General features: G+C 44.2%; 2 protein-coding genes across 7 annotated transcripts in view; one reads left to right on the plus strand and one right to left on the minus strand.

Annotated features, from left to right (window-relative positions):
* The window catches only part of Kiaa1211 (KIAA1211 ortholog), a 223,943-nt gene extending 214,610 nt beyond the window's left edge, over positions 1-9,333 (plus strand). For 4 of the 5 annotated variants that reach the window (XM_029545229.1, XM_029545232.1, XM_029545230.1 and 1 more), the window contains 3 exons: positions 1,853-2,043; positions 3,082-3,244; positions 6,281-6,459. In XM_029545229.1, the coding sequence (XP_029401089.1) occupies positions 1,853-2,043; positions 3,082-3,244; positions 6,281-6,441 (515 nt within the window). In that variant the 3' untranslated portion in view covers positions 6,442-6,459. Of the gene's footprint in view, positions 1-1,852; positions 2,044-3,081; positions 3,245-6,280 lie in introns of all 5 variants that reach the window. The other variant, XM_021210808.2, reaches the window with a different exon arrangement.
* Positions 9,334-11,731: 2,398 nt separating this feature from the next.
* Aasdh (aminoadipate-semialdehyde dehydrogenase) overlaps positions 11,732-20,596 on the minus strand; it is a 29,541-nt gene continuing 20,676 nt past the window's right edge. For both annotated transcript variants that reach the window (XM_021210937.2, XM_029545483.1), the window contains 6 exons: positions 20,377-20,492; positions 18,434-19,229; positions 16,198-16,361; positions 14,500-14,622; positions 13,267-13,398; positions 11,732-12,177 (listed from right to left, as the gene is read on the minus strand). In XM_021210937.2, coding sequence (XP_021066596.1) covers positions 11,779-12,177; positions 13,267-13,398; positions 14,500-14,622; positions 16,198-16,361; positions 18,434-19,229; positions 20,377-20,492 — 1,730 coding nt within the window. In that variant the 3' untranslated portion in view covers positions 11,732-11,778. The remainder of the gene's footprint in view (positions 12,178-13,266; positions 13,399-14,499; positions 14,623-16,197; positions 16,362-18,433; positions 19,230-20,376; positions 20,493-20,596) is intronic.

Genomic DNA, 20,596 nt, shown 5'->3' on the forward strand with positions numbered 1-20,596 from the left:
GCAGAGCAATATAGCGAGGCTGTACCTCAAACAAAACAACCTGAAAAACGAAAACAAAAACAAAAAGTTTTTTTTTTTTTTAATCTTAGATACACACAACCTTTGGTAATGTGGGTTGAGTGAAGGTGTCCATATCAGCCTGGATATTCATCATTATTCACAGATTTTTTTTTAAAGATTTATTTATTTATTTATTATATGTAAGTACACTGTAGCTGTCTTCAGACACTCCAGAAGAGGAATCAGATCTTGTTACAGATGGTTATGAGCCACCATGTGGTTGCTGGGATTTGAACTCCGGACCTTCCGAAGAGCAGTCGGGTGCGCTTACCCACTGAGCCATCTCACCAGCCCCCATTATTCATAGATTTAAATTAGATAAATAGGAAAGATGGCTGGAAAGATGGCTCGGTGGTTAAGATCTCATAGTGTTCTGACATGAACCAGAGTTCAGCTGCAAGCACCCTTGTTGGGCAGTTCACAACTATTTATAACTCCGACTCCAGAGGACCCAATGCCTCTATCCTGTGTGGGCACCTGTACTTGTATATGTACACACACACACACACACACAATTCAAAGTCAATCTTTAAAAGTTGACAAATTGAAGTGCTCACACTTTCTTCACCCTGATGAAGTGTCTTACGCATTCTCCGAGGCATTCAGCTCAATTTTTAGACCTCTGACTGACAAAGGAGTCTGTCTTCTAGAGACCATGCAAGGACAGTGGGATATCCAGACGACAGCTAGTCTTCAGCGGCCACCTCCGTCTTCCCATGTCTTAGTGGTGGCTGATTGGCTGTTTCACGGTCCAGTCCCTAGTAGGTGGTCCTCAGCTTGGGAGTGTGTGACTAGGTGATTATTTTTTCACAAGCCTTTGGGAGAATTCTTGGCTGAGGCTCAAGCAGAAATCCAATTTTAATGTCCTGCTTTTGATCCTGTGAGCCAGACCTAGTAAACCTTTACATTTACGCTTTAAAATCTGGTCCAAGATACCTCATTAGACCAATAGGTATAGTACATCCATCTTAGAGAAATATGACCCCTAACCCCAGATTACTCAAAGTGCAGTTCTCAGGAATTACAAATTTCCTTGATTTCCCTTTAAATTTGTCTTCATTTTCAGTTTGTTTTTAGAAGATAGATGTCAAGAAAAACACCGTGGAGTCTGAATTACCCCATCACAGCCTGGGAATGTTGGTCAGGTCTTTGGCATGGGTGGCTTTGCCATCTTTGATGCCTTGCATAGAAATAACAGGACTCTGTCCACCTGACTCATAGCTAACAGCAGCACCTTCTCTGGGATCAAGACTGCAGACCTGATAGGGATACATCCCGGATACTGGGCTCCCCTTGGAGTGGACTCTGCTGTTCATAGCTGGAGCCAATCCCTGCAACCTGCTTCTAAGGGAGCTTCTCTCATAATCCTCCTCCTCCTCCTCCTCCTCCTCCTTCAAGGTGCCATTGCTAAACACAAACCTCACCAAGGCAGTGAACCACATATCATCTGGGTCCCCTGTAAACATGAGCTCTTTTAATCACACTGGAGAATATCTATAGATAGATAGATAGATAGATAGATAGATAGATAGATAGATAGATAGACAGATAGAGATATGTATAATATATATATATATATATTATATATATATATATATAGAGAGAGAGAGAGAAGTTCCACATTTAAGGAAGAAAAATGCCGCATTCTCCTGTTAGTCAAGGCTGTCCCCTTCTCCATCAGTGGGGTCCCTCGGGCATCAGCCTGTTAGCAGCTAAACCACTTTAGGACTTTAGGAGATGATGAGCTATGTCGTCTGTTCCTCATAGCAAACGCCATCTTCTTCCTTCACAGAGAAACCTGTGCTTCAGAGCAGGCACTCTCTCGATGGCTCCAAGGTGACAGAGAAAGTTGAAACTGCTCAGCCGCTGTGGATAACATTGGCACTCCAGAAGCAGAAGGGATTCCGAGAGCAGCAAGCAACTCGGGAAGAGAGGAAACAAGCCCGGGAGGCCAAGCAAGCAGAAAAGCTCTCCAAAGAGACCGTGCGTAGCTCCCTGTGCCGCTAGTGCTGCTGCGTGGTTGCTCTCTCCTCTAAGTCGCTGGCTTGGTTTTTTAAGATTCTATCTGGAGATGCTGTTTACCAAGGGCAGGGAAGGAAATACACTGACAAACTTTACATCAGGAAGGCATGTTTCCAGTATAAAACTTAATTTGGTTTCATTATGCTCCCAGGGGAACCTGGTTTGGCAGAATCTAAGATATATTTACAGCAGCAGCTCACACATAGTGGATTCAGTAGTGCCCCTGCTCCCTGTCTGAGGCTGCACTTCTTCATGGTCTAAATGACTGAAGGTCAATCATGATCCAGAAGTATTAGGTGGAAAATTCCACAAATAACACCTAACAGAGATAAAATGCCACTTTGGTGTGATAGAGTCTCACGTCCTACTCCATGGGATATGAAGACTCTTTGTCCAGTGTATCTAAATTGTAGGTGCCAACTACTAAGTGCTAGTCACCCGATGTCCATTTTGGTTGTCACAGCCACCGTCACAGAGTCCCAGTGTTTGCATCCATCCTGTTTTCCTTAAGAATCGCCCCAAGGTGTGACTGTAATGATACTGGAGATTAACTCATGCCAGGGAGCTATAAAGTCCTTCCTGGTGAAAGCTCTTGGCTTAGTTAGAAAAACCACCATAAGCCGAAGGGGTACAAATCTAAGATAAGAACAAGACAGAGCAATCAGGGTTTAGTTCTAGCCTTGGTTTTAGACATCCCATGAGGATCTTCTATATCTATCTTGGAGAAGGGAAATGGTTATATATGGGAGATATGGAAGTGACTTTGATATGGAAGTGACTTTGAGCAGTGTGCACAGTCTATCAAGAGCCGTGTTTTATGACCTAACTTTATAATCCTCTTGGAAGGTAACTTTCCATCCTTGGTACACAACATTGAGCTCTCATGGGAGGCCTGTCTTGAAGGCACCGCTCACATGTGAAGCCCAGCGCCCCACCAGGGTGCAGAGGTTAGGGGTCAGGGGTCATGAAAACATGCTTTACCTGTCATTCCCAATGCAGGTCGGTGTCAGCCTACAGCCCGGAGGCAGCCGGGCAAGCAAAGCTGCTCCCGTGCACAAACCTGCTGCTCCGTCTGAAGAGAAAAAGCCAGAAACGGCTGTGTCCAGGCTGCAGCGCAGAGAACAGCTGAAGAAGTCCAACACTCTGCCCACGTCTGTGACAGGTAGAGCGTGGGCCCTTCCCCACTTGCCTGTACCTACAGTTTTCCACTGTGTAGTGACTGCCACAGCACCTCAGACATCACAGAGCACAAGCTCTCTCCAGACCAGGGCATAAGCTCTGACAGGGATGCAAGTGCCAGGGCTTCCCCAGCTCTCGTGGAGAGTCAGTAAGATGCCTTAGCAGTCAGCTCTCTACGGGGTAGAGACCCCTCTGCTCCGTAGCCTCTATTATTGTCCATGGTGTAACTACTTCACCCGTGGCTAAGCTACCAATGTGACACCAAGTGGCTTGCTGGGTTTCTGAACATATAACAGGACAATAAGAGTCATCACTAGCACATCATTGCCCTTCGTCTGGTGTATCCATCATCTAGGTGTCGCGTGCGTGTGTGTGTGTGTGTGTGTGTGTGTGTGTGTGTGTGTGTGTGAATGCTACAGCAAAGAAAAGAAAAGCATAGGCCAGAACATTTAAACAAAGGAAGAGATGAGTCTGACAGGATTGGGCAAGGCAAGGTGTAAAGTTCAGGTAAAACTGAAGCAGAGCAAGCCTGGATTTAGAAGTAGACGCCACTGTCATATCATCGGAAATGGTGCAGTTGAGGTAAGTGTGTGAAAGCTGCCACCTGGGCCTCTGTGTGAAAGTTGGAATCGGAAGCTTCCCCACCCCCACCCCTGCCACCCCCTCCAATTTCCTGGTGACTTCTCTGCCTAGGTGACACGGCTCAGATGCTCAGGCATTTCCACTGATGTGACTCTAGAAAAGGCTATCAACTGGCTTCACAGAGAAAGTTGTGTCTGCACTGTGTCCTTGGTGCTAATTAACAACAGCCACCTTTCTTTGTTTATAACACATGAAAGATGTAAAATAAAATAAAATAAAATAGCCCAATGGTTGCCCAACTATTTATTGCCTGGCTCCAGTCCCTTGGAAGATGGATAGTTCTGAATACATATATTCCCAGTCACTCACAGGGCATCTGCTTCCCTATAGGGCTATGTGGTCCCCAGAGACATAGCATGTCTGTCTTGGTCCATTTTAAGAGGGCTAACAGAATACCCAAAGACAGGTCATTTATCCAGCTGGAAGGGCCCTGTGCTGTTTCATCCTAGGTTAGGAAGTGGACGGGCAAGCATGCACATGAGGAGAGAGAGAAAGCAGGTAGTGTGAAAAAAATCATGAATCCACTTTTGAGGGCTTCAGACACCCAAGCACACACCACTAGGCTTCTGCCTCCCAACACTGAAGAATTCTGTGCTGCCACCGCACTAGAGCGTAAATGAATTATTTATTCTAGCTTGCCCATATAAGAGTCTCAGAAACCTGGTATTTTATTTCCAAGCTGTAAGCCTGGACTGGGCAGGCTCTATGCTCTTCTCCACATTTTCCAAACCGTAGCCCCTTGAACTCCATATGCTGTCTCAACCGGATTGCTTCTGCTCCAGCAGCCTGTCGTCAGGGTGCGCTTCTGGTCTCAGGATCCAAACAGCCTCGTTGCCTACTCTCTCCAGCGCCTTTTTCCTCTCCTAGAGGTCTCTCTTGATACCCCTCACTCAATTCTCAAGTTCCGCCTTCCTCTCTCTACTGCCCAATCACAGGCGCTAGCCTTTTATTAGCCAATCAGCTTTAAGTTGTAGAGCAAGGTTTGCATAACTCAGGCCCGTGTGCATTAGTATGCGCTTGTCTGGGCGGCGGCATCAAGATCTTTGGGTTCAGAATTTAGCCTTTGAATACATAAAACAAATCACCAGAGAATTAAAGGTCGTGTATGAGAACACTGGAGAGATTTGCTCAAACCTTAGCGATGTCTAAGCCTGTGCCCCGGCTACCTGCTACATGAGGTCTGGAAATGTGAAGGTATTAAAAAAGGGTTTTAGTACTTAGTGGTGGAGCAGGAGTGCTTATATACCAGAACTACCTTAAAACACTGATCTCAGCCTGCAAGCATTCTTGCATTTGCTCTTACACTGAGGGTTCTAAGTATTACCGTAAGACTTGAGTTTCTTTTCTGTGCCCTGTTGGAAGTACAAAGGTGATCCCTACTTAAAACAGCTCCAGCTTAATAAAGCAAGCCTTTGCTTCGAAGTGTTTGTCTTCACATTCAATTCGTATCCCCCCCCCCCCCGAGTTCTAGAAGAATGCATCCCTGGGCGCTAAAGTTGTGAGTGCTCCGAAATCCTTACAGAAAACCTCCTCATAGAAGCCCAAGATCTCTAGTAGAGAAAGCAGGATAGTCCGGAGTGATAGCCTGCAAATCTTAACCCCTGTGAGGCGGAGTCAGGAGGATTACCATGAGTTTGCCACCAGCTTGGGCTACAGTGTGAGATGTCTCTCAAAGAGGTGACAGGGGACATAGGAATTACTAGACAACGCTACAAGTCATGACAGCTGGCAGTTTCCAAGGGTTCATCGTTTTGTTTTGTTTTGTTTTGTTTTGTTTTGTTTTGTTTTGTTTTTGGAGACAGGGTTTCTCTGTGTAGCCCTGGCTGTCCTGGAACTCACTCTGTAGACCAGGCTGGCCTCCAACTCAGAGATCCGCCTGCCTCTGCCTCCCGAGTGCTGGGATTAAAGGCACCAGCCACCATGCCCGCCCCATGCATTCATCTTAGGGCTCAGGTGGAGGCGGGGATTTCAGGAGTTCAGGAACATAGCAGTTCCAAGGCATCTTGGCTCTATCATGCGTGGCTTGAATTTTGAGCCTTCTAAAGTCAGGATCTGGTTCTGGGGATCGAACTGGGGAGGTGTTTGCTAACGGGGTGCATTTCAGAGAAGTGCAAGGAATCTGTTGTGTAACACAGTGACCATAGCTACCAATCTACTGAATTCTTAAAATGCTAAGAGTAGATTTTCAAATGTTCTTACATCACTTTGTGAATAACAGCTAGATTTGGCTATTCTGGGGGGTGTGTGTGTATGTGTGTGTGTGCGTGTGCGTGTGCGTGTGTGTGCAGCATTTCAGGTACAGTAAGTATATATACCTGTAACTAGACTTCCTGTTTTTACGCGGCTCTTCCTTCTCTCTTCCTTTGAAACTCTGCAGTGGAGATCTCAGACTCTGCGCCCTCAGCACCACTGGTAAAAGAGGTCACCAAGAGGTTCTCCACCCCAGATGCTGCCCCCGTGTCCACAGAACCTGCCTGGCTGGCTTTGGCCAAAAGGAAAGCAAAGGCCTGGAGCGACTGTCCGCAAATTATTAAGTAAACAGTGACTTTTATCCACGTCCTCGGCCAGTTGTTGGCTCTTCTCTTGCCCTTTTTATTTATTTATTTTTTTATATGAGGTTAATGGAACCAGGCTAGGGAAAAGAAGCATGCTCTCTAGGCTCCAAAATAATGTTTAGAAACAGAACTGGTGGGGTTCGTTGTAAAGAGTGTATTTGCACAACCCTGGGTCCTGGTGCCTTGAGCTCCCCCTAGTTCTCAAGAGACAGTTTTGTCTGAGGGACCACGAGAAGCAAAATCTGCAAGTGAGAGCTCTTCAGGAGAGCGCCATGCCCACCCATGGCCTTCACATATGCACACCCATGTACCATTTCAGAACATGTCCTTTTGCCAAGCTTTGTAAATCGTTTTGTTTTTTTGATTCTCTTCTATTCCAAAACACTGACCCTACTATGTTTGCATATGTAACAGTGACAGGTTCACATGTACATTAAACATGGTGTCACTCTCCTGAATGCAGGAACTGGAGAAATAAGGAAAAAGCTGGCTCCCAACTCTGTGCCTATGTCTGGTTTTCATGAATTCCCCCAACCCTAAAAACCACAACATAGCAAACCCACTCTCACTCCTACTATGCTTGGTCCGTGGTGTGCCCCGTCTAACCCCCTTTAAAGACACATGGACCATTTGGCCTCGCCGGCTCCTAAGGGACGTTTGTATTTAACCTGGTGAGAACAGGGATTGTGTGTCAGACTTGTCTCCGAGAATCTCTCCGGAGTGCATGGGCTCACCTGCAGCCCGGGCTGCAGCGCAGGCTCTGGGAGCAGAGGATGGGCTTAGAATATACATTTTTAGGAAACTCTTCAGATGTTATAACCCAAAGGTTAAGGACCTTGGGAGTAGACTTGGTTTTTGTCATTGAGCTTTTCAGATACGAAGGGAAGGCTTGCTCCACCTGAAGATGCAAAAGTGAGACAAGAAAATAAAGTCGTCACCTCACCCACACCAGCCATGTATGTACGATAGTTTAGGTTGCTGGCCTTCCATGCCCCTCAAGTTTTCCCTTGGCTGTTAGGGGAAATGAACAAGCCAAGATGTGTAACCTATTTATACTAAGGACTTCCAGCAGAGAATTTTTCTTTTTTCCTTTAATGTACTTGAATAATTCAGAGTCGAATGTTCCAAAGCAATTACAATTTAGAGCATTCACCTTGATACCTTTAAAAAAAGAAGCATCTCAGAGTTTTACGTGGCCTTGTTATCACACACATGTGCATACAAAGAAGGGACTTAGCAGTTTCAAAGCCACATGTATTCATTTCTCTAGATTTGCTTTACGTGACACTAGACATCCCAGCAAATGTCCTCGCGCTGCTGGCACTAGCTCTGCATTTCATGCTGTTGACTTATTTTCCTTTTCATAGATTCTTACCCTAAAATGTAGGTGCGGATTCTTTGCCCAGGGCAGTGGGGGGAGATTACACCCTTCTTCCTCCCGCGCTAACATGTCTTATAGCATCCATTCCTACTTCTCCTCTGTGCTGACTCAATATGCAATGTGCTATTATTCTGTCTACCCTACAGGATGACAGGGATGCTGTTTGCCATATAGAAACCATGTTCTCTCTAGAAACAATAGCTCAGCTTCATGAAGCAGCTGGCATGTGTGGTCAAGTGGATAGCTGTACTATTGCAAGTTGGATTTAGTATTATATATACTGGACCTTCAGACTGTTAAGAATCAATGTAACTTTTTTTTTTTTTTTTACTGTTATCGTAAGCAACTAATATTCCACTGCACGTTTCCCACACTGGTGTTCATTCCTAACTTTTATGTGTAGACAATTGTTAGTTCAATGATTTCCTCACTGATATAACACTTCTGAGTGGTAATCTCTCCACCCAAAGCCCTGGAATGATAGTGCTACAGTGATTCTTCCAAATGACTTCTCCCTTCCTTCCTGCCAGCTTTGGCCAGTACCACAGTCATGGCAGGAAACAGGTACAGAAATGAGATGATTAAGAAAATAACAGGGCTGGCGTGGTGGTACATGCCTTTTATCCTAGCATTTGGGAGGCAGAAGCAAGTGGCTCTCAAAGTGTCCAAGGCCAGTCTGGTCTACATAATGAGCTCCAGGCCAGCCAAGACTACATAATGGAGACCCTTGTCTTAAAACAAAGAAAGAATAGTAGATGCATTCATTGTGACTCAATACCACGAGCCCATACACAGCACAAGAAACAGCTTAGTTAAAGATGCCCCACTAATATCTTGGGAAGAAGAATCTACTGAGGAAAAGGCAGTTGTCATACTTGCTAAAGAGTACATGTTTAACATTTTTATTAAAATCACTCCAAGCCTGCACTAAATACCAATCAAGTGTTATTCTGTTCTATTTCTGTTGCGCTCTTTGAACAACAAACTGTGGGGAAATTCTGTGAAAACAAAAAATTCTTTTCCTTTTTTTAAAGAAATGAATGACTGCTGTATTAAATATACGAATATACAAGCTTTTTTTTTTTTAAATTTAAACACTTCTGGCAAGGTTATAGATGATTAACCTCTGTTCATAGACTTATATATGGAAGTAGAGTTTTTGTTTACTTTGAAACTGTTTCAAGTGCAATTGTTTCTTATAAAACATGGTCAATTACCATTAAATTCTCATTTTAGCTGGTTATCTGCAAATATATAGTATGTATCCACTGTCTCTTCTTGTGATGTTTAGTTTGCTTATTTTAAAGCAGCAACATTAGCTACGAGTGTCTTGCAATATTTTTACCAACAATAAAATTAAGTAGATACTTAATAAAAAAAATCCTTAGTGTGATTTTAATATTATTTTGAGATTTTGGTTGAGTACAGTTTGAAATATAAAAATGTCCCATTATTTAAGGGATAAGACCTTTCAATAAAATACTGACAAGATCTTTGGCACTGATGGAATGTCCTTTTTAAGGTGAAGTTCTGATTGATTTCAATGGCTATCTATGAGTAATCTCGTATCTACAGAGTTCTGGATGAACAAGAAAACTTCAAGTTGTTTTTAATGTTTTTAACTTTATTTTTTTCACTCAAAAATCCCAGTGGAAGAATAAGGATGGCAAATATTTATATCAATTCCAAACTGGAAGCTAGCGATCTGAGTCTTGGATAAAATGATCTTGCAGTCTCCTTACTGTAGGCTCAGCAGCAGCATTAGTCTAAGCTGGGGGTTTGTGAGCAGTGCGGCTGAGGACCAGCACCATTGGGCTACACCTTGGCCCATCTGAGCATGTGACCTTCAAGAATAACTTGGTGAGAACCTCAAGTCAGCGTGGGCTGCATAGAAGGAATGATGAACGCCTGATGTTACCATATGTCAAGTGGAACTGAGTGTGTGATTAACATAGGCATGTTTGCTTGCTTAGAAATTTTAAGAGCCTAGTCCAGTAGTGGAGTGTTTGCCTAGCATGAACAAAGCCCTGGGTTCAAGTCCCAGCAATGCACATACTGGTTTTCTGCCCCACCCCATCAAAAGAAGGAACCTAAGTTGATAAACAGATCCTACCTTTAAAAACCTTTAGTTCAGTCTAGAGAGATGGTTCACTGAGAGCTCTTGCTTCCTTCAGAGAACCCAGGCTCAGCTGGTAGCATCTACATGGTGTTCACCCCACGTGCTCCTCTGGTGTGGTGCACTTCTTACATACATGCAGGCAAAACACAAAAGATAAACATCTTTTCCAGATTTCAGAATACATAGTAAATGGAGTATTCTGTTTATGACTCACAATATACATTCTGATCCTTTCTTTTCCACAGAGATCTTCAAATCCCTAAAGCCCACTAAACTACCTTAATGTATCAGGGTTCTCTAAAGAAACATAACTGACCAGATATATTTATCTAGGTGGAGAGAGAGAAATGAAAGCTTATTTACTTATTGTAAAATGTACAGTCTAATATGATTTCTCTGGAGAAACAACTATAAAAGAAGAGACCCAGGAATCAGCTCGTGAGGGTGTGGAGACTGTTTGCACACTAGAGACCCAAAGAACCTATGGTATAGTGCAATTCAGATAAAGGCCAAAGTCCTCAAGACCAGGGAACCAACGGTGTGACCTGCAGAGAGGCTGGGAGGTACAGTAGGTGGTGCTAAGCCTCAGTCTAGGAACTCTGGTACCCAAGGGCACGAAAATGTGGGAGCCCAGCTGAAAAAGACAGTTTTCCTTCCCCTGCCTTCTATTCAGGCACCCACTAGTAATGCCCACCTGTAATGGCACACCAGTGAAGACAGACGGATCTCGGTCAGTGGCTCAACTTCAAATGCTAACCAGTTTATAAACAACCTCACATCCTCACCAAGGAATGTTAATCACTACCTGTCTTTGTCCACTTGCCTATGACTGAACATCACAGACTGTCTATAAATAAAGGTTTATTCAGCTCTCAGTTCTGAAATCCTAGGAGTTCAAGATCCATTGACCACATCTGCAGAGACCTGCAGAGTCCCAGCGACGGCGAGGCTAGCGTCACACAGCAGTGCAGAGCACCCTAGCCCTGATCTCCCTCTCACAGATCTCCAGTCTCTCCAGTCCCTCAGCAGCAACCCGCACACGCATGACCTCAAATAACCTTAATCCTCTCTCAAAAGTTGTGACCCACGGGCCACAGAGGTGCTATGCTCCCACTTACTACCACACAGTGGGGGTGACTTGATGGGAGATAGAGCAGTGTCCTTTTGACAAAGTAAAGCAGATGCGTCTATTACCTACGATTAACCACCTGTCCTAATTAGGGTTACCATTGCTGTGATGAAACACCACAACCAAAAGCAAGATGGGGAAAGAGTAATTTATTCAGCTTACACTTCCGTAGCACAGTTCATTACTGAGGGAAGTCAGGACAGTAACTCAAGCAGGGCAGGAACCTGGAGGCAGGAACTGATGCAGAGGCCATGGAGAAATGCTACTTACGGGCTTACTCTTCATGGCTTCATCAGCCTGCTTATAGAAGCCAGAAACACCAGCCTAGGGATGGCTCCACTCACCCATCAACCACTGGTTAAGAAAATGCTCTCCAGGCCTGCCTTCAGCCCAATCTTACGGAGGCATTTTCTCAATTGAGACTCCTTCCTTTCAGGTAACTCTAGCGTATGTCAAGCTGACAGAAAACTAGCCAGCATACCGTCCCACATAATTATAGATAAAGCACCAATCAGGTGCTTTATCTATATTCTAGAAGCTCCTGCTGCTTCCAAAGGAAAGAAACATGGCTGCTCCCTATTGAAAGGACCACAGACAAATTCTTTAACCAAAATAGAATCTTTAATATAAACCCATCCATAGGCTTTACAGTGACGCTCCCAATCCTCTCACTGACAAATACTTAGAAGAACTACACTTGGTTATTTTTATCACCACACAATAAATCCAGACAGTAAATATAATTATTTCTGCACCCAATAACAAGCATTGATTCCCAGACCACAGGAGAGGAGAAGACTTCTCCGGGGAGTTCATGCACACTTCGCAGCTCTCCGCTCCGAGACTCGAGGACCCACAGTTTCCCGTCAGTGGATGCAGCTGCCAGCAGTGCGTCACCACTACGGAGGTGGTTACTGAAAGCAAAGGGCGTTGCATACACCCTGGCTGTAGTCTCAAATTTCCACCGGAGGTGACCTTCCTTGCTACAGCAGTAGATAAAGCAATCATGGGAACCAAAATATATTTCTTGTTCTTCTGCTGAGATACATGGGGACGAGAAGATTGGTCCTCCAGCAGGAAAGCGCCAGACCTGTAAAGGAGATAGGGAACGAGTCATCCACTCACCTAACCGCAACACTGGAGTCTGACAGGGTCCGACAGAGTCTCCTCATCCAGATGGCAGAGGGGATGGAGACCGCTTGGTAACTCATACACCAGAAATGGCGCCCGTCTCTGGGAAGTAGCTCTCATACGAAACTGCTCCAGTGGTAAAAACCAGGATCAGGCACACCAGAACATGATTACAATTAACTTTGGGCATACTGGAGAAATCCTGGTATGTTCAGAGACAATGTATTAAAGTAAAACCGCATTAGGTCTTCAATGTATACTAACAAAAGCAATCTTGGACGGGGTGGAACTTGGTTTCAATTCCAGCTCTAGGAAAAAAAAAAAAACCAGGAAACACACACAAAAACCCTAAAAAACCCATGTTTTACTCAAGTTTTCCAAGCAAAGCAAGAAGGAACTGCACTGAAAAGAGTTTACAGATAAAAATCTAAAGATTTAAACAAAAATCTGGGGGCTGGAGAGATGGTTCAGTGGTTAAGAGCACTGACTACTCTTCCAGAGGTCCTGAGTTTAATTCCCAGCAACCACATGATAGCTCACAACCATCTGTAATGGGATCCAATGCCCTCTTCTGGTGTGTCTGAAGACAGTGACTGTATTCACATACATACATACATACATACATACATACATACATACATATACAATCTTAATTTTAAAAAAAATTTTAAAATGTGCATTGTCAAATGACACATGCCTTTAATACAAATGTTCAAGAGGCAAAGGCAGGCAGATTTCAGTTCTAGGCCAGCCTGGTCTACACAATGAGTTCCAGGACAGCTAGTAAGACCCTGAATAAAAGGAAATAAAAATTAAAACACACACATATATGATGACAGTGTGTATGTATGTATGTAGGTAGGTATGGCAGAGTGAATCAGGAAGACATATCAACCTCAGATCTACAGAGAGAGAGGAGAGAGAGATTAGTGAACCCAGGGCTGGGAATACAGCTCAATAACAGAACAGTCACTGGTCAAGTCCCTGGGTTCAGTCTCCAGGGCTGGGGTTGGGAGGGGTTACATAGAACAGAACTTGATCTTCCTACCTGCTCCCCTGAGTGTGTGAAGCAGAGCAAACTGCCATCCACGCAGCCGATGCAAATGCAGTGCTGGCAGCATCGTGGGGAAGAGAAGAGTGGCTTTCCACAGGAGTGCTTCCACACTGTGCTCCCAGTATCCTGTCATGGCCAAAGCAGTCGATAGCACTGGAAATTACTAACCATGAACCTTTACCATTTTAAAGTGACGTTCATTTCCTTACTGTGTGTGTGCACATGCACGTGTGTAAGTATGTGCCACGACACACACACGGAGGCTGGAGGACAACGTGTGTGAACTGCTTCCCACCTTCCATCACACGGGAAGGAGCTGAACTCAAGTTGTCAAGCTTGGCAGCAAGTGCCTTTACATGCACAGCCATTTTACAATAAACGAAAACTTTTCAAAGCCAGAGTGACAGTGACAGTGACACACTGGTGCTTTGATGAAGCTGGCATCCACACACTGTCAGGAAATCAGTGCTTACTGAGAACTGGGATGCAGAGAACATCAGCCCAGAACACTGCGCAAAGCAGTGCTACACACAGAGCTACACACAGAGCGAGCTTTAGAATGGAAAACAACTCAAACATTCGGAAAAACTAACAAGATCTCCCTTCCAGTAACAGGAAGGTTTTTTTGTTGTTTTGATTGTTTGGCTTACTGTGTTTTAGAAAGGGTGTCACTAGGTAGCCCAGGCTAACCTGGAACTCGCAGAGAACCACCTGCCTCTGCCTCCAGGTTCTGGGATTAAAGGTGTCCACCACTATGAGGGACAGACACCTGATTGAGAAAATCTCGTCTTGAAAGGTTAAAACAGAGTCTGCAGAGAGGACCCAGGGTTTACGTGCACATGTCGTCCTTGTAGATGACCCAGGTTTGACCCCCAACACCCACAGTGCAGCTAGCAACCATCTGTTTAACTCCAGTTCCAAGGGAGCCCATGACTCTTCTGACCTCGTCAAGTACCAGACACGCGTTACACAGACACACATACATACAAACAAAATACTTACAAATGTAAAAATAAATCTTTTAACAGTTAAAAATAGCTGAAGAATCAAGTAACAATAAACATAAACTCCCATTTACTCCTTTTTCCAACTAATTTCAATCATTTTAAGTGAATTCTAGCTCATTAATATATGTATTATATTTAACTGAAAAGTTTTCTGACTTTTCACATCAAAATCAAAAATAAAGATAGGTAAAACAACCAACACATGTCACTTTATACCTACAGGATTGATGGCCAGTAATAGTCCCCCTAGCGTAGCACAGTACAGATGGCGTGGACTCAGGCTCAAACATGGAGAAGAAAAGAGAGCTCCTTCGCATTTTAGCTTCCAGACACACTTCTTTTCCTGCAAATAAGAATCCGAATTAACTGTGTGGTGCTGTGGTTAATAAGCTGGCATACAAGACAGCTAAGGTGTGGCTGGGCTCAACTTCACGTGTTGCTCCTTCTGGTGCTAGACTGAGCCCAGAGCCTTGTGCATGCTGTACCATGAGGGGCGCATGCTGTACCATGAGGGGCGCATGCTGTACCGTGAGGCCATTGTCACAGTCCAGGGGGAGGCAGATTTTTCCCTCCTCTGCCCTCCCTGTTCACTCACTCCGAATCCTCCTGCCTTTGCCTCCTTGGTGTGGGAATTTCAGGCATGCACCACCCCGCCAGGTAAGTTAGTGCAAAGACAACATGTACACACACTCTTGTGTGTGTGTGCGCGCATGTATAAACTCATTCTGAATATACAACTTGGTATGTTTCTTCCACTGACTGTATAAAATGACTTAAAAATAATTTTTATACATTGTATGCAAAATAAAATGATGTCTCTTCCTGATCTAAAAACTGTTAGAAACTAGTTGCTCAATCTTATAAACAACTTTGTCTGCTTCTGATTATTTTGCCAGAATAGAATCATAGAAAAAAAAATTTCGAGATGGGCATGGTGGTGCATGCCTTTAATCCCAGCACTCGGGAGGCAGAGGCAGGTGGATTTCTGAGTTCGAGGCCAGCCTGGTCTACAAAGTGACTTCCAGGACAGCCAGGGCTATACAGAGAAACCCTGTCTCAAAAAACCAAAAATAAATAAATAAAAAAAAATTTCTTTGGTCAAAGGACATGAACGTCACTCATCCACACTGCTTCTTAATTAAACTTATTGTGTGTGTGTCATCTTTTTAAATTAATTTCTTTTTTAAGGCATGTAGCAAAGCTGATCTCAAACTCAGCATGTAGCTAAGGATGGTCTTGCACTACTGATCCTCTTAAGTACTGGGCTTACACAGAAGCCAGCTCGTTTGTGTAGAGCAAGGCTTTGTGCATCCTAGGCAAGGAACCAACTGAGCTTTATCCGCACCCCCTCAAATGTCTTCCCAGCTGGTAGCTCTCTCACGGACACTGGCTGCCAATCATTGTAGCATGGGGAGCTATGTGCTTTGGGATCTCAGAGTCTCATTCTCGTGGCTTTGAAGACTAAAAGCCTGAGACACTTATGTCCTCAGCCGCTTCTTCCTGGGATCTTGTGTATTTATGTCCCTTGTTTTTGTCTTCTATCTGGGTCTTTCTAATTGATTTATATTTACTCTTTATTTCTATTTATACCAATAAATGAGCTTTGATTCACTTATTTCAAAAACTGTCTTAGCCTATTTCTTGTAGTTTTTATTTTCATATAATGGGCCTTTAAAAGAGCTTACTGCTCTCTTACTTTGCCTTTTTTCTGTTATGATCATTCTAAATTTTTTATATTGCTGAAATTATTTGGAAAGAAGCTAAAATGTCTAAAGATGTTAAAATGTAACTAATCACTTCTTTCCAGACCCAGTGTTATGCCTGGGCTATAACTAACTCCTTCTCCCAGACTCAAGAGAACGTAACAGTTACTTCCATTTCTGTGTTTATGATAAACACTGATGAAGTGAATTCTTACATAAATGTCTAGAGCATATGCATGCTGGTCATGAGATCCAACGTAAATGAGTCCTGTAGTTGGATCCACGGCTGGCGAGCTTTTGACAGCATCTTCAGTAGTAAATGTCCAATATTTTTCTCCACTATTACTTTTTAGAACATAAACTAATCCATTATAACAGCCTACAAAGAAACAAAATACAAAAGATGAAACAGATACATTGATATAAAATATTTAAATAATGACAATTTCTATTCACACTCTTCTCATATATTTATGTTCACCCATATATGATTTAGATTTAGATTTCAGTAAACCTAAAGGAGAAACTGAACTACAGTCATTTGTGTAAAATCCTTATTCAGCGCTGGTGTGCTGGCCTATGTCTTCAATCCAGCACTGGGCCTTCACCTCCTGTGCTGGAGTTACAGTGAACACCACTACAACCAGCAGTCCCTTACTTTTTAAAAGTTCTACAGACCAGCAAGATAAGTCAGTAAAGGCCCTGCCACCGTGCCTGACAACCTGACTTAGATCCCAAGAGCAACATGGGGGAAAGATGGAGCCAACTCCTACAAGTTGTCCTCTGACTTCAGGAGTTCATGTACACACCCACACTGACAGAACTGGATTCCAATCCATCCTGGCTGTTGCTGGGTAAAATGACTAGCATCACAGAGCATCAAGTTACTCTCCCTCCAAGAGTAACTACAAGCCACACAAGGAAGAAAGGCGCTCAGGATTGTTTTAGAAAAGCTAACATTAGTAACAACCAATGTCTGCTGGGCATCTCCTATGTACTGGGGGCCTCTTTTGGAGACATGGTCTTTAGCCCAGGCTAGCCTCAGGAATCCTATTAGGGGAGGATGGGCCTTCTGATCCTCCTGCCCTACTTCTTGAGGGCTGGGATTCCAGGTGTGCATCACCTACCACCTGGTTTGTACAGTGCTGGGGACTGAGCCCTGATCATGCAGGGCGAGCATTCTGCCATCTGAGCCACATCCCCGGCCTACTTTTTCAAACATTTTAGCATAATTATGTCCACACTTATGGATGACAGCAAGGAAGCAGATTAACCCATAGGGCAAATTTTCAAAGTTACCATGTGGCAGTGTCAGGATTTAATAAATCTAAGCACCCGTATTCTTAGCAACTACACTGAACTTCTTTTCCCAAGTGGTGGCTGTGGATGAAGGGAGCAGAGATCCCAGACCTTGGTGTAGTTGAGTAAAAATGGTAAAAACAAACAAACAAACAAACCCAAAAAACTACAAATGAAGTCACTACAAACATTTGGGCACATAGAAGTCAGACCAAGTGGATGGAATATGAGGGCAGCCATTTAGGACAGTCTCACTGCCTACGCTATACACGGTTCTGCTCCCACCCAGGATTCAATTTCCAGGACACTCTCTGTGTTGCCATCACTCACTGAGAGCTTCGTTTGTGCCTTGCAGTGTACTAATGGCTCGCTGGTATACTATTGGCTCATTTAACCCTGCTCATAACTCTGACAGTTTTCATGGGTTTAAAATACACCCATAAATTCTTAGATGGTCTTCAAGACGTGGAGACTAATTCTCTCCCCAGGGCATGGAATGGACTTGATTTATGTTCAATGAACAAAATTAAGCAAAAATGGTAGTCTCCAGTTTTAGCGAGTAGGTCTTAAAGGCGCCATGTGGCTCCTGTGGCTTTCTCTCTGGGATTACCCAAATCTGAGGGAAGTCAGATGCTATGCTATGCAAACATTCAGACAGCTACGGAGAGGCTCATGTGGCACAACCTGAATATTCTCAGCAAAAAGTGATGTAAGAACGAGCCCAAGACCTGAGCCCCCATGCTAACAATGCTGTCCGTGAGCCATCTTAGAAGCCTATCTCCCCATCCATAAAGCCTTAGATGCCTACAGAAGCTTGAGATCCTGATCATTAGCCTCCAAGATTGCCGACCCAAGGGATCTGCTGTGGGTTAGGAGGCTTCAATACAGTGTGTTATATATAGCATTGTGTTTTGTTATCATTTCTAGTTTATCAATAAGAAAAGTGAAGGTGGAAGTGCAACATCCTGCCAAAGTCAGAGTTTAGCAACTCAGAGCTAGGTTTATAATCCAGGAACCCTTAACTCCAATCCGTGCTGCTAAACAGGACGTTATTAACTAACCACTGACCCGTGACAACAACCAAACAACCACACACACACACACACACACACACACAATTTAACTCTATGAACCCCAGATTCAGAAACTCACCCACTACAATAAAGTTTCCACATTTAGACACACACGCTGAGGATTCAATTCGATCTCCCAAAAGCTGTTCCCACCTCGTCTCCCCAGAGGACAGGTCGACGGCCTTCACTGTGTGCGAGTGCGAGCCGATGTACACGGTTGTGGAGGATTTATCCTGCACAGCCGCTCTCACCAGCAGAGGGGAGGCATCGACACATTTGCCTGTGTCTGACCGCCACCTCTCGCGCAATGCCATCGCCATAGCCCCAACCACGGGGCTCCCCTGCTGAGAAAGCAGGGGCTTTTCCAAGTTTTCATCAGAAGCTGGAGGACTTAGGCTTTTCAATATCTGAGTGTTAGTCCGTGGGATTAAATCCAGAGGACGGACTGGCGGGCAGAGTCCTAAGTCAGTTAAAAGTCTCCCAGTGCCCAGAGACAAAACCTGACTCCCTCTGCTCAGAGCGATCACGGAGTTGGTCTCGCCCGCATGGTTCGAAGGCCAGGCGGACTCCAGACGTGCAGGCTTCCGGCTGGCTTCCTCTAGATCAGCGTCACTGAATTTCCTTTTTGTGGTGTAACTCCTGATGGCTTTCAGGTCCTCCTGTGTAAACACGGCTTGAACGATGTGGTTGTAAACGTCTAAGAAGGAACTGCTGAGGATAACTTCCAGAAGGCCAGGTATGGCTGTGCCAGTGAGCTTCTCAATCTCACTGAGGAGCCACAGGGACTTGAGGGAATCTCCACCACTATCTAAAAAGACGGAGTTGTCGGGAACCTTCAAAGTATCCTCCGGATCCTCACTGAGACACAGAATAGACTACAGACGAGAGAAGGGGAGGATGGTAAGCGGTCCAAACCAAAGGACTTTACAGTGTAGCAGGGATACAGGGCTACAGTACCTATTTCACAGACAGCATCACTTTACAAGGCAGGGGCAAATGCTAACAATTAAATTAAAAATGATTTTCTCTAGACTAATGGTCATCACTGCACTACCAACTCTGTCACGGGGTCACTGTGTAATTGCTAAATAGAATTCCTCTTAGAGCAGGTTTCCTATCCATAAAATAAGGAATAAACACACAGAAACATCTGCTTTACCAACTAGCCCTCACAGCTGATATTCCCCACATGGAAATAACATTGATCCACGTCACATATGTCAAACAGCTTTATAAGTGGAGTGATAAGAATTTAGCCCTCGCCAGGCAGTGGTGGCGCACGCCTTTAGTCCCAGCACTTGGAAAGCAGAGGCAGGCAGATTTCTGAGTTCGAGGCCAGCCTGGTCTACAGAGTGAGTTCCAAGACAGCCAGGGCTATACAGAGAAACCCTGTCTCGAAGAAACAAACAAACAAACAAAAAAGAACTTAGCCCTCAGATCCTAAGACCTACTAACCAAATGCACACACTTCACAGGACCTGTTTGTTTGTTTGTTTGTTTGTTTGTTTGTTTGTTTTTTGAGACAGGGTTTCTCTGTGCAGCCCTGGCTGTCCCGGAACCAGTACTATAGACCAGGTTGGCATCTCACTCAGTGATCTGCCTGCCTCTGTCTCCTGAATGCTGGGGTTAAAGACGCGTGTCACCACTGCCCAGCTAAGAATCTATCTAAGAAAGCTTGCTTACCTATGAAAGCACACACTAACAATGCCTTGAGCAGCTACCGCAAGACTAATGAGAGAAGCCAAGCGTAATGGCTAGCCTACTCGGAAAAGCATGGTTGTAGCACCGCCCCTCCCAGGGGAAAGTAAATCAGGTAGTAAGTAGACACCAGCACCTTTTAAAGTACCTCTCTTTCAATGAATTTCTTTGGAAGACATTTAATTAAACAAGGGAGGTATGCTAACTGGCATATACAATAACAGCAATAACATTCTTAAAATATTTTTACTGGCTTACTGGGGACACTAAAATTCCTTATAATGAATGCATTATAGAAATGAATTTGCATGTAAAAAGTTGTACCTTCCATAAATACTGTAATTTTCCCCAAAGTTCCTCTTTTCCATGGAGTTCATTCCTAGGCTGTGAGTTTATGTAGTCTACATATATCTTGTTTAACTCAGAAACATCAACTTTACCTTAATATGAAGAGAAATAACAAACATTAAAATAACATTTGACAAGCCAGGCGAGTGCCTCCCAGCACTCGGGAGGCAGAAGCAGGCGGATTTCTGAGTTCGAG

Source organism: Mus pahari, chromosome 13, assembly GCF_900095145.1.
Source record: "Mus pahari chromosome 13, PAHARI_EIJ_v1.1, whole genome shotgun sequence".
In the NCBI taxonomy this organism is placed as follows: Eukaryota; Metazoa; Chordata; class Mammalia; order Rodentia; family Muridae; genus Mus; species Mus pahari.